The sequence below is a fragment of the Abrus precatorius genome, unplaced genomic scaffold (genome assembly GCF_003935025.1).
Source record: "Abrus precatorius isolate BTA unplaced genomic scaffold, Abrus_2018 Scaffold3, whole genome shotgun sequence".
In the NCBI taxonomy this organism is placed as follows: Eukaryota; Viridiplantae; Streptophyta; class Magnoliopsida; order Fabales; family Fabaceae; genus Abrus; species Abrus precatorius.
In genome coordinates, this window is record NW_020874373.1 from 2,779,373 (window position 1) to 2,795,453 (window position 16,081).

The 16,081-nt window shown below is 32.3% G+C and overlaps 3 protein-coding genes across 5 annotated transcripts; 1 reads left to right on the forward strand and 2 right to left on the reverse strand.

The window, feature by feature from the left end:
- Window positions 1–423: 423 nt before the first annotated feature.
- LOC113862892 (F-box/LRR-repeat protein At1g67190-like) lies at window positions 424–2,404 on the reverse strand. 2 transcript variants are annotated; one of them, XM_027496176.1, is made up of 2 exons: window positions 2,293–2,404; window positions 424–1,956 (listed from the first exon to the last, which is right to left on the reverse strand). In XM_027496176.1, exon 2 carries the CDS (start codon window positions 1,717–1,719, stop codon window positions 706–708), a length of 1,014 nt encoding a protein of 337 aa, XP_027351977.1. In that variant the 5' UTR covers window positions 1,720–1,956; window positions 2,293–2,404; the 3' UTR covers window positions 424–705. The 2 variants fall into 2 exon arrangements, with proteins under 2 accessions (XP_027351977.1, XP_027351976.1); XM_027496175.1 differs by having other exon boundaries at window positions 424–2,031.
- Window positions 2,405–3,560: 1,156 nt separating this feature from the next.
- LOC113863140 (iron-sulfur assembly protein IscA-like 1, mitochondrial) lies at window positions 3,561–6,725 on the reverse strand. 2 transcript variants are annotated; one of them, XM_027496592.1, is made up of 3 exons: window positions 6,493–6,725; window positions 5,403–5,520; window positions 3,561–4,014 (listed from the first exon to the last, which is right to left on the reverse strand). In XM_027496592.1, the coding sequence occupies exons 1-3, from the start codon at window positions 6,722–6,724 to the stop codon at window positions 3,918–3,920; spliced, it is 447 nt and encodes a 148-aa protein (XP_027352393.1). In that variant the 5' UTR covers window position 6,725; the 3' UTR covers window positions 3,561–3,917. The 2 variants fall into 2 exon arrangements, with proteins under 2 accessions (XP_027352393.1, XP_027352394.1); XM_027496593.1 differs by having other exon boundaries at window positions 3,650–4,014; window positions 5,403–5,529; window positions 6,484–6,725.
- Window positions 6,726–8,452: 1,727 nt separating this feature from the next.
- On the forward strand, window positions 8,453–14,916 carry LOC113861355 (cell division protein FtsZ homolog 2-1, chloroplastic-like). The gene is made up of 8 exons (XM_027494122.1): window positions 8,453–8,758; window positions 9,018–9,766; window positions 10,705–11,004; window positions 11,420–11,510; window positions 12,545–12,669; window positions 13,292–13,384; window positions 14,311–14,376; window positions 14,460–14,916. The coding sequence occupies exons 2-8, from the start codon at window positions 9,128–9,130 to the stop codon at window positions 14,586–14,588; spliced, it is 1,443 nt and encodes a 480-aa protein (XP_027349923.1). The 5' UTR covers window positions 8,453–8,758; window positions 9,018–9,127; the 3' UTR covers window positions 14,589–14,916.
- Window positions 14,917–16,081: the final 1,165 nt, after the last annotated feature.

The following is a 16,081-nucleotide window of genomic DNA, read 5'->3' on the forward strand; positions in this document are numbered from 1 at the left end:
GATGAACAGATGATTAGTCCTCTAACAGGACGTCCAAGAGGTCTAAAGGCCTAATGTCTAAAGAATAAACATTGCACGTAAAGGATGAAATATTTAATTTTGATTCTTGACATTTGATAAAAAGAACAATGAAATTCTGAGAGCTCCCAAATCCCCAAAAGAGGAAGACAAAGAAGGGGAGGGCTACTAAATATACATGTGAGGTGTTAGAAACAGGAACATCAACCATGGGCGGCTTTAATATGGACAGGTTCATTATGTCCCTAAGTATCAAGATTAGACAATCAAACTCCATTCATGTAGTTAATGGAAGATTTAAACGCATTCTAATTACGGCCATTAATAAACTCGCGACTGTGTTTAGAAAAGAAAGAGCACACAACACGATGCAGACTATCCACTGAATGATCCACAAGGAACAGCAAACATTTGCTGGGCAGTCACTTTCAATTACGTAAAAGTAACTGAGGTTCCCTCTATCTCTTTCTACAAAATAATAACCAAGAATAGAAAGAAAGGGTTGTGATGGAAACTAAAATTCTCTCTTTTAGAAAAAAAAATCTATAGCTTTACAATTGCAGAATTCCTGTGATTCACCATTGAAGAAATGGATATAAGAAACTCTTGAGAAATGCAAGTACCTTATTTGTGAATGATATAAAACCACTGACTTTGACAGAGATTAGACAAGTGCGGCAAAATCCACTACTCATATTCAAACTCAAACTTTACATGCCTGTATTTTCTTCCAAGTTGAAGAATGAATTCAGAAAAATTGGCAAATTTTTGACACTCTTCATATGGTTTGACCTCTGAAACAAAACCATAAATGACCAATCTTTTCAAATTGGGACATCCTTCCAAAAGTCCAGCCACCCATACTGAGAAAAGATCACTGATTGAAGTCCATCCAAGCTCTAACACCACCACATTCGTCAAACAAGACAAACCCTGCAAGCCATAATGAAGTATTCCATCTCTTAAATCATAACTTAAGGACAAATGCTTTAATTGAGGAAAACAAACAGAAATTGTCTCTATATCAACAACCTCATCCTCATCATCAAAAACAACACCCCACAGTCGAAGCTTAAGTAACTTCGATGCCCTTGAGATCATATGATAAAATTTTGGCCATATAATAAACTTACAAACATCTACAATCTCAAGGTTTTCTGTGCTCTCCTCAATATTAAGATGGATGACACTCACATCATCAATCTTTAACACTTTCAACGTTCCCTTTCCCACCAGTTCAAAAACCTCAAAGGTACAATCTTTTAAATGAAGCTTTTCAAGCAAGTCCGCTTCCAATAAAAATTTATCTGAACTAAATGATTCAATGAAGAAATCCTTCAAAGAAAAGCTACTAAGCTCCACAGAAGCCTGCGAATCCGATATTGCGATTTCGGGAGCAACCACGGCCAAGGTCTCAAGTCTTGGACACACAGAGAGCAGAAGACTCAAATCCAGCGCTGAGATGCTAACAAAACTCAACGAAAGCGACTTCAAGCAAGGAAATTTCAAATAACTAGGCTCAACACCCGTTATAGAATTGCGAGCCAAGGCCAACACTTGCAATCTTTGCCTGCTGCATTTTTCAATGATGTTGAAATTAGGGGTTATCCTCACATTAAACCGTAATTGGCGCAAGGAATCCCTGGTATACATAAGCCAGGCAATGACTGGAGCAGCAGAAAACACACGATCAACATCCATGAAAATGGTCAAGTACTTCAATGCCTTGGTTTGGAAGATTGTCTGAGTGATGAGTATTTCCAACCTACTAGAGGTTAATTCATTATAGAGGGGGCAATCACATGAATTGAATGAAAGAGTGTGGAGGTGATTGTACCATGCTTCCCTCCATTTCTTGCAAGTTGAGGAAGCAATCACAAGATCCCGGGCAGAACCAAGACGTGATAATATTTTACCAATCACTTCAACAGGAAGGTGCTCCATAATATAAAGCAACAAATTAACAAAAACTGAAGCAAAACATTAATTCAAGAGGGCCCAATTTATCAGAACCTGAGCAGTATGTCAATATTTCAATAATTAAACTTAATGAGAATACAAATTGAACAAAATAATAACAATATTTAATAAACAAAAACAGAAGTTCAAAGGGGGGGAGATGTAAGGGAATCGAAAGTGAGTGATACGAGTGAATCGGTATCTGGGGTTATAAGAAAAGTATAAATTAGCAATTTTTGACAAGTTAGCATTGAATCGGCAAAAAGAGGATAGTTAAAGAGAAGCATGGAAGGGTAGAAGTTGAAAGAGACTCACTTGGAGAATGAAAGGATCATCATCTTCATAGCAAAGACAAATTGGGAAGCCAGAGAGAGAGAGAGAGGCCTACCTCTCTTCCCAGAGGAAGGGGAAGGGGAATTTTGTCTGTGGGAAGCAAAATGTGAGTTTGGTCTTCATATTCGTGTCGGAAGGTCCTTTGCACGTGCTGCCACTCGCTGCCAGCAACTACCCCGTCTCCACTTCCCTGTATTCTTTCATTTGAGTTAATTACATTTTTTGTCTTCGCATATTAGTTTAAATGTGATTTTAGTCTCTCTTTTTTTCTAATTTGATAGCTTATATTTATTTTTAACATATAATTATTAAAATTTATTTGTTATTTTTAATTTATTGAATTATTAACAAATATATAATAAAATGTGATATATTATTAATTTGTATAAATTAATATTATATATCAAGTATTTAAATAAAATTATTACTATTATATGATCATAAAATAATAATTTTAGAATACTTGTGATTTAGGAAAAAATACATGCTATAAAAGAATTTATTAATATCTTAGTGATTAAATAAACAAAATTAGACATCTTAAATTTATCTGTGATTAAATTCTAAGTTAAAATCTTACAAATCTTTAGTTATTATTATTATTATTATTATTATTATTCATGTTTTAAAATCATTTAAATCTAATCACATCTTTTTCATTTACCTAGACAAAATTTTGATAAAATTAGTATTAAACCTAGTTTAAATAAACTTTTAAATAAATCCTTATAAAATAAGAAAATTAATATAAAAAAATATCTCCTAAAAATAATCTATACTCTTTTATAAATAAAAATATTTTTAAAAAAATAATAAAATACATAAAATAATATCAACTTTTGAAAAAACTTAATTCATTTTACAATTTCATTTTTTACTTTCATAAATATTTATTAATAAGTATAACTAAACAACACCTTAGTCATCAATGACAATCAATACAACAACATATTAGGGTCAATTCTACCTCTACATTAGGTGTCTATAATCACCCAGGAACATGCGCGATTAATATTTTCATCTCATGAAGCATCTTGTGCCAATATTGGTAGGTAATCACCCCTTAGAAGTGGAATACAAGAACTTCATGCAGCTTTTGCAGTCACATTATCAGTCCAGATTGTTAGGGTTAAACGTGCGCACATCTCTCCTCAGACCAACTCTAAAGACAACCTATGTCATTCAACCAGATATGATAATCCGGCGCAATTTAGTGAAAGCGTAATCTTTAAATTGACCAAAGTATTTTAAGATGAAATTTTCTTTAGCTCTGAACGTTATGGTAAACAACGCATATTATTTCAATGATACAAACTACAATTTTCATGATACAAAGAATTTTACATTAGGAATAAGAATCAGCAGAACAAATGATAATACAACGTGTTGAAATAAGCCTTAATAGCATCAGCTTCAGAGAACTCTATATATTGAGACCATGAGAAGACTCAGTATCCTTTCTGTCTGAGAACCAAAAGCTCTCATTTCTCTTGTTCTCGAAGGCAGAATCAAAGAAATTCATTAGTTGTATGTTTATCAATTAAATCATGAAAGTACGACTTCATAAATGTGGATCCGCACCCAGTTGAAGAGCAATTTTAATCATTTCATGGTTTAGAAGCTCCACTACTGGCTGTTGTCATGAAAGATTCGCCACAACCACACTGACCCTTAGAATTTGGATTGACAAAAATAAATTCCGATCTGACAGGAGAAGCAGAAAAAGAGAAGTTGAAGTAAAAGCACCGAAAAACAAAGCAGCAGTTCACATTAGAAAAGAAGATAGCAAGAAAACAGTTGAACAAACAGAAACCACCAGTACAACAAAATAACTGTTCACTAAAACCGATCATATTTTATCAAAATCTTCCTTCAGTTATGCAGACATTTTATTCAAGTATATTTGTGATCGGACGATCATTGATCATCCCCAAAACTGAACATGTAACATAAATTCATCACAAGCTTCTTTAATAATGCATATAGCCATATATTAACCTGACAAGATATCAGCAATTTGAAAAATAATTGACTGCCACAGCAAAGGTACAAATTAAAGCAAATTCAGAGTGGAGGAGGTGGTAAATAGTTTATCACATCACAAGCAGGTCAATGACCAAATATGCAGTTCTGAAATGGAAGCTTTAATTTAGTTACTGTTCGATGAAGAGAATTTTATCGAAGTAATATGCTCTCAAACTTAATACATTTATATGATTTTGTGTTTCAATTCTATGTATATTAGTGTTTATAACACTGACACCAAAGTAAGGATTATGAAAGGAACTTGGACTTAGAGTAGAAATAATAAACTACAAGCAGAGGTAGCCCTCTGAGACTGAAATCACAGAGAATAAAACATGAAAAGAAAAAAAAAAGGGTAATATGCATAGTACAAAATATCTCACCCATTTCAAACCTCTCCACCTGACTCAATTTATGCCTATCTCTGTTCCTTTCCCCTTCTTATCCCACCCCCTTTTCCCCTGTAGTGGTATGGTACCGCAATACATTCTCCACTCAACATGTGAGAGCTATCTATGATATTTCAGCCATTCCATTCCCTTGTAACAAACTCTTCCTTTTGCATTTTCCCCATAATGAGGAATAAGCACTTCCTATTTCGTCCAATTCCTCTCTTGCACATTTCCTTTCACACACACACAACTGACTACCCCCACTACCCTTCAACCCATCTCTCTTTTTTCCCCCTAGTATAGACATGTACTAAAGGCCACAGGAGATAGTGAAATGTCAGAATATATGATAAGGGGAAATCTCAAGTTGCCAAAATATAATTCCAACTTACAATTAATATTTTTTATGGTGATTGAAGATCAGAAAACAAACAAGGATAGACATAACATGGTTAAAATAATTAAGAGGTATTAGGAAACTATACTTTGGTGAGAGGATGAATCTCTCGATCCAAAAATCAACCAACAGGATAGGACTAATTTATTAAGAATCATGAAAGAAGACAATTAATAACTAAATTTGATGTAGATGATGCAGTTTTGAGACAATAATCTCAAGATATCTGTGTCCCAGTACATGATAACTGTAGAAAAAGTGCTGAAGAAAACGTTTACCTCAATTTGTCATCTACAAAATCCATTTTAGTTCCAATGACATGCATAAGGGCCTTTGGATCAATCAATATCTTAACACCCTTATCTTCAACCAACTCATCGAATTTCCCTTTTTCATCTGTCAAAGCAACAGGAACCTAAGCTAAGTCATAAAGCATTCATCTCACCACAATTGAAAGAAATAATTAGTAAACAATAGGTTCGCACTAAAGGTCAATTTTGAGGTGAGCGGCGTGAGCTTATTTACCTTAGTATTTGACATACCGCAACGCATGCTTTTGACTAATGATATAGTCATGGTTATTAGTTAATCAAGAGGAGGAGTATCTTCTAAACTTGAGTTAAGCAGGAGTAAGACAATGAAGTATACGGAATGCAAGATTCATAATAAGACATAAGTTAACGATGTTTTGGAGATGAAACTAGGAGAAGAATTAAAACTGGTTTAATATAGCTTTCCATTAATCATTTTATTACTTGGGCTGCTTCCTCATTGACAAACTTCAAGGTATAACTTATTTCATCATCTCAAATGTGAATTCCAATTTTACTTCCTCACTTCAATCGTCCAAAGTTCTTAATTCAGCAAATTACGAATTGAGCACTTTCATGCTATTGTGTGTAAAAATGCTATGCATATGCAACCAAAGATACAAAAATTTAAAGAAATTTGGAAAACACTCAAGAGTTACGGAGGCTTCCTTGAAAACTGAAAAGTAATGGATTACGATAATACTTCTTTTGAAAATTCAAAATCGAAAATTCAGCCTTACACACAAACGAGCCGAAGCTAAATCATTTACGATAAAAATTTCTCCTAATACTATGATTCCAGGGATTCCAAAAAGAAAACCATAACTAATTCAGTTAAGAAATAGATACAAAATTAATTTGAAAAAATATACTTCAGAAATCTAGTCAGATGAGGCCAAAAGAAAAACACAAAACAACGCAAGATTTTCCAAATTCCATTGTAAATCAATCACCAAATTTATAAGCTAAAAACAAGCATGAAATTGATGTCAAAATAGAGTGAGGATATGATATTGTGACAATGGATTATAGCGAAAAATGAGAGAGAATGAGAGACCTGCGTAATTGAGGGTGTAGGAAAGGCCGTTACAGCCGCGAGCCTTGACTCCGAGCTTCAAAAAGGGCCTCTGACGCTGCTGTAGCAACTGCCGTATTCGCGAAGCGGCGGCGTCTGTTAAGCTCACGGCTTGGCGTCGCGCCGCCGTACCAAACTTCTCCGCTGCCACGCTCATCGCCTTCGAAGCCATCAAAGATGAACTATCTCTGTCCCGATAGGATAGCTTCGTCATTTTAATTTTTAAAGCATTCCCTTCTATTTCAGTTAGGCGCGTGGCCACCACGCTGTCCTCGTAGAACGTTCCGGAAGAAACCTATGTGAATACGCGGCTTATTCTTAATGGCCTGTCAGCCGACCACGGGTGACATTATCAAAGAAAACAGCTCGAGCGAAACAAATAATGTAAATAATAATTTGTCTTTTTTAAGATATTAAATAAATAAAATAAAATAAAATACATGTTAATTTATTTATATGAAAAAATTTAACAAAAAAATTTTAGAGTTCATCTTTTAGTGCATGTGATTGTAAAAATAATTTTCTATTGCTCACCTCACTCTAACAATTCAAACAATATTTTGAATTAATTACATACAAATTAATTTTACATACACGTCTATAATTTTTAAACATATTTATTTATTTTTAAAAGGTAAACAATTTTTTTTTTACTTTGATTAAAATCCTTAGTACACATATTGCATGCACTGTTTCAATATATAATATGTGTCAACACATTAAATAATATATAAATATTAATTATTACCAATTCATACATTAAATAATACAAATCTTATAATAAATAATATTGTGAAAACATTTTATTAATTTATATATACAAATAATTATATATTTTTATATTTTAAATTAAAAAATTACACTAGTTACTTTTTATAATTAAAGAGACTTTTTTTTTTCATAATTATTAACATATAAAGTCAGTCTTGATAACTCCCTGCTATATTTTGCTTCATAGAAAAGAAGACGATGATAACAATTTTCATTAATAAGATTTATTGAGATCAAACTAAATTGTTTTAAAACAAATTAAAGATTTCACATTATCAAATTTGACATGTCCGTGTGTATTTTTCAAATAGCATTTAACATATTTATCGTTTATTAAAACAACTAACGTGTAAATTATAAAATAAATAAACATTATAATACAAACTTATTTAATTTAAACACTAATTTGACTTGCTTTATAAATATATATTGATATATAAAAAAATTTACTATAGTACGAAGAAAGTGTACATATTTATTAATAATTTCAAAGACAAAAATTAATATTATTTTCACATATTAATATATAATTTTTTAAAAATAAATTTTATGTTATAAATAAAATATTTTATTTGGAGAATAAAATATTAATGAAGTTATTGTATTAAATTTTTTAGATTAAAATTATTTAATATTAATGTGTAAATAATATTTTTTACTATTATAATAATTTATTTTTCTCACATTTTTAGTAATTTTGTCTTAAATTTTAAAATAAAATTTTTTATTTAATTTTTTTATTCTATATAGATTATATGATTTTTCATTAATCTTTAATTATATTTATAATTTTTTTCATTATTTTATATAAATATTTAATTTTTAAAAATATATACTTATGCAAAATTTACAATATTTAATATATTATTTTATTTTTAAAATAAAATATTTTTTATAATTTTTTAAAATTATTATTATTTTAATACATATTATTTATAAATATATAATTAAATATTTTTTAAAAAGTAATGTTTTAAATAATTATATAATATTACATATATATTTTAATAATAATGAGTTTTATTAAAAAAATTATTATGTTTTTACAACTTGAATATAATAATTTAAAAAAATTATTTATAAATATTTAAATTCAGCTCTGAAAACTGAGGTCAAGAAAGTTGTTTAAAGATATCCTATAAAAATAAATAGATGTGCATTGTATACATTTATCGTATTTAAAAGAAAAAGAATAAAGAGAGGGAGGATGTTGTAAAGGGAATGGAATCCCTCGTCGAATAGGGTTTTCAATTCCAAAGCAGTCGTGTCTGTATTCGAGCTTGGAAAGCACATCGCACCGAAACAAAAACACACCTTGCGGACCATTTTCATTTTTCATTTATCAACAAAAAAAACATATAGCTAAAAAAAATGGAGAAGCACTTCTCTTGAGAAAAAAAAAAAAAGAAAAAGAAACCATTTCCACTGTTCCGCTTCCCCACTCAAATGCTACTCATACTCTCTCCATCTTTCTCAGGTCTCTCTTTCCCTCTCATCTCTGCAACGTCACGTATTTCCTCTTTCGAATTTTGATCTTACCTTCCACATTATCACTCTCTAAATTTCTCACTTTTTCTGCATTTCGTTCACTTTTATTATCGCTATTCATACCACACCACTCTTGCAGCAACAACACAGTGTATTACAGTTCCTTAATTATTAATTATCTCTGGCCCTAATATTTTACCGATTACTTATTAATTTGTTTATTTATTTATTTATTTATTCACGAACAGGTATTAGAAGTAAGAATTCAGAGCGAATTGCAACTTTCACGTATTGAATTTTGTTCAGTGTTCTTTTTCTCCCATACTTACCAGAAGTCACGAATTTCGACACTGTGAAAATGGCAACGTGTTTTGCACCGTCGAATGCAAGAAATTCGGCGGGGGTGCTGGCTGTTGTTGGAGGGAGAACAATTTCAGAGAATCACGCTAACAGATCGTGTTTCTCGAGAATGCAAGAGAACAAGTACGGTTTTGGCATTCGAAAGTGTGGTTCGTTTCAATTGAAGTGCTCAGCGAATTCACATAGCATAAGTCCCTACCATAGCAAAGACCCTTTCCTCGATCTACACCCTGAGGTTTCAATGCTTAGAGGTGAAGGAGGTGGTGCATTGAATAACCCTAGGCCGAGAAAGGACATTTCCGGTGGAAATGTTGCTGAAAGCTTGGAAGCCACTCCTACTCCTAGTAACTACAATGAAGCAAAAATCAAAGTCATAGGTGTGGGTGGAGGTGGCTCAAATGCGGTCAACCGCATGATTGAGAGTTCGATGAATGGTGTGGAGTTTTGGATTGTTAACACCGATGTTCAAGCCATGAGAATGTCGCCTGTGATTCCTCCAAACCGCTTGCAAATTGGTCAAGAGCTTACGCGAGGTCTTGGAGCTGGAGGTAACCCTGAAATTGGCATGAATGCTGCCAAAGAGAGCAAGGAATCGATACAGGAGGCAGTTTATGGAGCTGACATGGTCTTTGTTACAGTATGTTCAATTCAACCAATGACTTTTCTTCAATTATAGCTTCTGCTAGTGCTAACTGCATTGGAGTTTTGCATAATGAATTTTATTTTTAGTAGTGCACTTGGTAGCATTGGACCGATTGACATGGTTAATAAAATATGCTTCATTACAATACTGAAATATATGTTTGTTAAATCATTACATGAAGTAGGATAGAGTAGCATATGTTTTAATAGAAAAAGAAAGGATACACTAATATATTGTACAAGGAGCAATAGACCATGATATTCTACAGAGGTTATCAAGGGACTACATCTGAGGGCTTACACTGGTCCGGTTTAAATTTTTATTCGGTGTGGTGTGCTGATTGTGACATTTGTTATGGTGGTATCCCCAATGCATGATCTGAGTTATCACTCTTTTGACAGATATTGTTTTTTGAATCACTCTTTTGGACTTCTGCATATCAAGATGTTAAATTCTAGAGTATATTAAGTTATAACTAATGGCTCTTTATCACAGTCATTTTCTAAGTATACTCTTATATAGCATTGGACTGTTGGTTCTGTTGTTGATGGGGAGTGATAATAGGGAATGAAAAATAACTCAAATGGAAATAATATTTCACATATTTTGTACTATTATGATGTTGAATTTCAAAATTTAGTTTATTAGATTATATAATATTTAAAAAAATTGAAACCTCTGCAATTGCAAATAACATGTATGAAATATTTCTTTATGAATTCTAGTAGGAAAATTATTGGAAACTATATAAAATTCTAGTTGTTATTGTTTTGGATTTTGATTATTTTTAATTAATGCCAATGAGAAATGAGGAGCCAACAGTTCATGTTATTGAAATCCTCTAATGCGTTGACTTTTCAAAACTGATAGCAGGCATGCGTGCATTATTGCTAATTTTGGTAAACTTGAAAATTTGGAACTCATTTGTGCAGGCTGGAATGGGTGGAGGAACTGGCACTGGTGGAGCTCCAGTTATTGCTGGTATCACAAAGTCCATGGGTATACTAACTGTTGGTATTGTCACAACCCCTTTCTCATTTGAAGGACGAAGAAGGGCCGTTCAAGCACAAGAAGGAATTGCAGCCTTAAGAGATAATGTTGATACTCTGATAGTTATTCCAAATGACAAGCTGCTGACAGCAGTTTCTCCATCTACCCCGGTAACTGAAGCATTCAATCTGGCTGATGATATTCTTCGACAAGGTGTCCGTGGCATATCTGATATTATTACGGTATGGAACCATGAAGATCTTTGAAAATGAACGAATACCTTCCTGTTGCTTTGTGTTTTTTTTTCCCCCATCAAATCTTGATTGTAAAGCAGTAAAAAGGAAAGAAAGAATGAAAGGGGAACCTTAAGTATGTTGTGTCTTTATTTGTTTTGACATTCAATAGTCCCTAGGTAAGTCACTTGTGGGTGTCAACTGTCAAGTTGTTTGTTATGTGGGTTCAAAATTATGCATTATCATTAGTTTAGTTGCTAGAATTTATATAATTTTTATTATCAATTTTGGATCCATGTAGGCGAAAAATACTCTGGCCATTCCACTATTAAAAAGTCCAGATCATATGTTTCCCGTGGTCTAAAATAGATGGTATCTGTCTGTAAAATTATTAATGCTCAATAATATTTTTAATTGATTTCAGATACCAGGATTGGTGAACGTAGACTTTGCTGATGTTCGAGCTATAATGGCCAATGCAGGTTCTTCACTTATGGGGATTGGAACTGCAACTGGTATGTATGGGAAGTTGGAACTGCAGGTGGAGATGCATTGATGCTCCTGAATCCTGATCTTCTATTTGACCCAAATAATTAGCAAGTTTTCCTTAAATTGCATGGTTATTTTAAATTTAAGAAAAAGTATATTATATTAAAATAAAAATTGTATCATTGTTAAATAATGGTGAAGATCGGGTATCTTAAGAAAGAAGTATTATAGGAGATGTCGTCATTGTCAATAATGAGGATTTTATTATATCAGATAGGAGTATATTAAAGAAATAAAACTTTTAAAATTGAAGAAAAATTATAAAATTAATTTGAATCAAGACACATAATCTTAGTGTCTTTTAGTTTGATATGATGTATCAAAATTTTAAATTCAAACCAGGATTGACTAAATTTAAGAAATGTTATTTGAGAGGAATAAAAATCATATTAAAAAAAGTATATGTGATGCAAAAGAAATCACATGACATGACTTAATGAGAAAGAGAGTAGATCCTATATAGTCTCTCGTTTTAGAGTGAGTACTTCAATATATGGCTGTTGATTACTTCTAAACCTCTGTTTTGCTTACTGAAAGCATTACACCCGAAGTATATATGCAGGGCAGTTATAGATATTACCGCACCATATGGTGTGCACGGCCATAAGAGAATGATTATTCAACTAAAGCTGTTTGGCAGCATAGCTGGCGTTGCCTTGAAAGTTGAAACTATTCTTTTCATAGGAAATCCTACCAAAGCAATTCTAAGATTGTATAATTAATTCTCGTTTTCATGCCACGCTTTCAAATTCTTGAGAAGCACACACATGGGAAACATGCTTTAATGGCTCAAGAACTAAATTTTACCCCTTTACTCCACTTTCTGTTTCCTGGTTAATTATTAAATTATAAATATATTATCCTTTGATTGGCATACCTCTTTTTTTTTATGGAGAAAGCAGGGAGTGTCAGAATTGATGAGCATATTCCGATTTGTATTTGCATTGAATATATTATTGAAAATTTGAAATTTATCTTCTGGCTTATTTTTGTGTTGAAGGGAAAACAAGGGCAAGAGATGCTGCATTAAATGCTATCCAGTCACCTTTACTAGATATCGGTATAGAGAGGGCCACTGGAATTGTATGGAACATAACTGGTGGAAGTGATTTGACCTTGTTTGAGGTAGCTAGCTATCCCCCTGGTGCTTACAGTTTTGTCCTTGTTATATATTTGTATGTACATTATATTTCTATCCCCTCTTTCTTTCTTTCTCCATTTTTTTTTTTTGAAAATTTTCCTTTTTTCCTTTGGAATCTGGGTCATCTAATTTCTGTGGGAACTTGCGAGGTGCATTTTTTACTAAATTAAGTCAGGATTTTTTTTAACGTTACAGCCACGTGTCAAATTCTATTGTAACATTTCCTTACGTGATTTAGATGATTGGGAGTTGTGTCAGTTTCCCATGGACGAGATATTTAGCCAAGGGAAAAAAATCTGAGGTTTATTAAAATATTTGTGAAAGACATCTGCCTCCATCTAGTAATCCAGTTACTATAATTCTGTTGTCATATTTTTGTGACAAGTAATTTATAAACATGGTTTTTGAAGTGAGAAAATGATTGTTTGAGGCATCCATTGGCATTGATGCCGTGAGCAAAGAAGTAAAATAAAGTAAACTAGCCTTCTTTTCTGAATTCTGAATTGCTACCTACTTCATAATCTGCTATCTGTTAAATTCATCATACTTATTCTATTTAAATATGGTTCTTTAGTATGCTATGGCTTTCAATATTATCATTTACAGGTAAATGCTGCAGCAGAAGTTATATATGACCTTGTGGACCCCACTGCTAACTTAATATTTGGAGCAGTAATTGATCCATCACTCAGCGGTCAAGTAAGTTAAGCTTCGAAAACCCTTAAATATTATTTATATGAAGTATGAACATATGTTTTGTCAGTACCTCTTCATCCAAAAGTGAATTGAGCAACATTACCCCAGTCCGGTGTGTTCAAGAAACCGGAAATATACTGCAATCGTTCCTGAATATAAAGTCTGCATGATGCAATGGGCATGCGATAAACATAAGTTGTTTATAAAATAATTTTAAAACGGCTTTACTGCAAATTAGTTTTAGAAATGAGCAGTCCGCAACGAAATTGAAATTCTAAATTCTTTAGCATATGCTGTTGAGTTATATATGTTAAAGAGAAATAGCTTCTAGATGCTTTAAAAGTGATCTCAGTTATTAAGTTATCAGAAGATAATTTCCTTTCTTTTTACAACTTCCAATATCACCAAAAGTTGATTTTGAATATCCTATTGTTGATTTAGGACTTTAGAAGATAAAATAGAATTTTAGACACCCTTATCGGCTTTTGAACTTCATCCGAAAGGTTCCAAAAAAAAATGTCTCCAATAAACTCGCTTCTACTAAAAACTAACGCGTTACACATATTCATCTATCAATGGCGGGGAGTATAATTTTTAAAATAGGAAGGGTGGACAATATAGTTTAAGCGTTTCATAAGAGACGAATGTATTATTTTTCCTTAGTCAGCTAGTGGGACTTAAGCCACGCACATAGAATCCCATCTCAGGACGAGAGGATAATTTACTCTTGTTCTTTTCAATTTTTACACCAATACAAATGAAAATACTATGATAATTAGATAAATGATTCTATTTTACTGTATCTATAAGAAGTAATGTTTAGTTTATAACATCGGTCTCTCGTTTAAGGTTTGTGCTTTTATTTTTAATTTTATACTAATTTTTCATCAGTTTTAAAAAAATCTGCCATGCAATTTGGTTAAATATAGGTAAGCATAACATTAATTGCCACTGGATTCAAGCGTCAAGAGGAAAGTGAAGGAAGGCCTATACAGGTACGTCTTACTCAATTCCTCCCCCCTCCACTTCTTCCCCGGTTGATGCAATACCCATAATTCTTGTTTTGTCCAAAATGCAGGCCAGTCAACTCACACAAGGAGATATCATTGGTATCAATCGGCGATCTTCCTCTTTCACTGATGGTAGTTTTGTTGAGATCCCCGAATTCTTGAAGAAGAAGGGGCGTTCACGCTACCCAAGAGCTTAATACTCTTTACCCCAACTTCTTTAATCCCTTGCATCACTTTACCAAACAAGTTTTAAGGATAAAAATCTCATCGGTCTAGGTATTAGATCCCGTTTTGCTTCTTCTTTTAGTATTTTTAGGTCCGTAGTGTGCATACAGTTGTTCGTGAAAGCAAAGTACTTTCCAAATTATTGTGTTTTGAGTTGAGGCTTGTTGGCACATTTAAATAAGTTGATTAGCTTGTATTTTTGTACAGAGAATATATCAGTAATGGCATTGCTTGTTATAGATATTTATATTTGGTTTGCTAGTGTTACCATCAAATGAAGATTGTGAATATCGGAAACCGACTTAACCACAGGTTTTAAAGTAAAACAAGATTTCGTGTATGCAACTGTTTTTCTTGGATCCGAAGGCAAAAACCGTGAGCGTTTTTGAGCAATGTCACAGGGCAGGTGAATCTGCCCAGACTTCTCAATCACCCCAGTCCTTATTTGCTTATAAATATCGCGAATTATGACATTGAATTTTCCTTGTCTGCTTCTGGTTCGTTTTCTGCTGATATTTCGCGTTAGAGTTCCCGCCCCATGGCGATTTGTCTCATATTCAAAATTATGGGATTTTGTTAGTTCTCACAAGAGCAAGTTAAATGAGTGTGGTTTGATCAATTTCTGTCCTCAAATATTAACTTTATTTTACCATATTAATTTATCAAATTTTATTTGATGTTGTCCTTATATAGACTAATCTAGCCAAATCTCTTTGTTGAAAACGGAATGTATTGACCAAAAGAACCGAAAAGATCAGGAATCAATCTAACAAGATTCTCAAATTTTGGTTTTAAAAAAAAAAGAAAAAAATCAGATAAACAGGTCTTGGACCATTTAATTTAACCCATGATAATGCGGTTATATTGGTCCTCTTTCAATTTATGATTAAAATTCATCGTACCCTCTTTCTAATTTATCGGATAAGTTTATAATGTAATAAAATTTTAAATTTATAAAAAAAGTTTTATTTCTATTATTTATTCAATATGAAACTAGTATACGTTATTTTAAGATCAAAGATTAAGTTGGAATAATTTTTTATTAATTGATTATGTGTTCGGTTGTTAATTTATATAATTATATAACAAACTTAATTTTGATCTCAGGTAAACTTCTGTTAAACGCTTAAATCTCAAAACCTCAATTATTTTATTTTTGCTCGTTTAGTGACTAGTTCTGTTCCAAAATATGTTGGTTTTCTTCCTTTGCAATATGGGAAGTTAATCAATAATGCTAAGAGCATAAAATGAACTGGATAACGAGGCTGTTACCTGTGTAGCTTCATTTGCGAATTAATTTTGTAGCATAAACATTCTTTTACTAACTTGGTGTCAAACCAATCAATTTTCGCTTGAGCTTAGATTGTAGAGCAATGTATTTATTTAAGAATTGGTAGCATGTGCAAGGATGCAAATATATTTCCTAAGAATTTTCATCTTGTAGTGTGTGATATTAAGATATGAA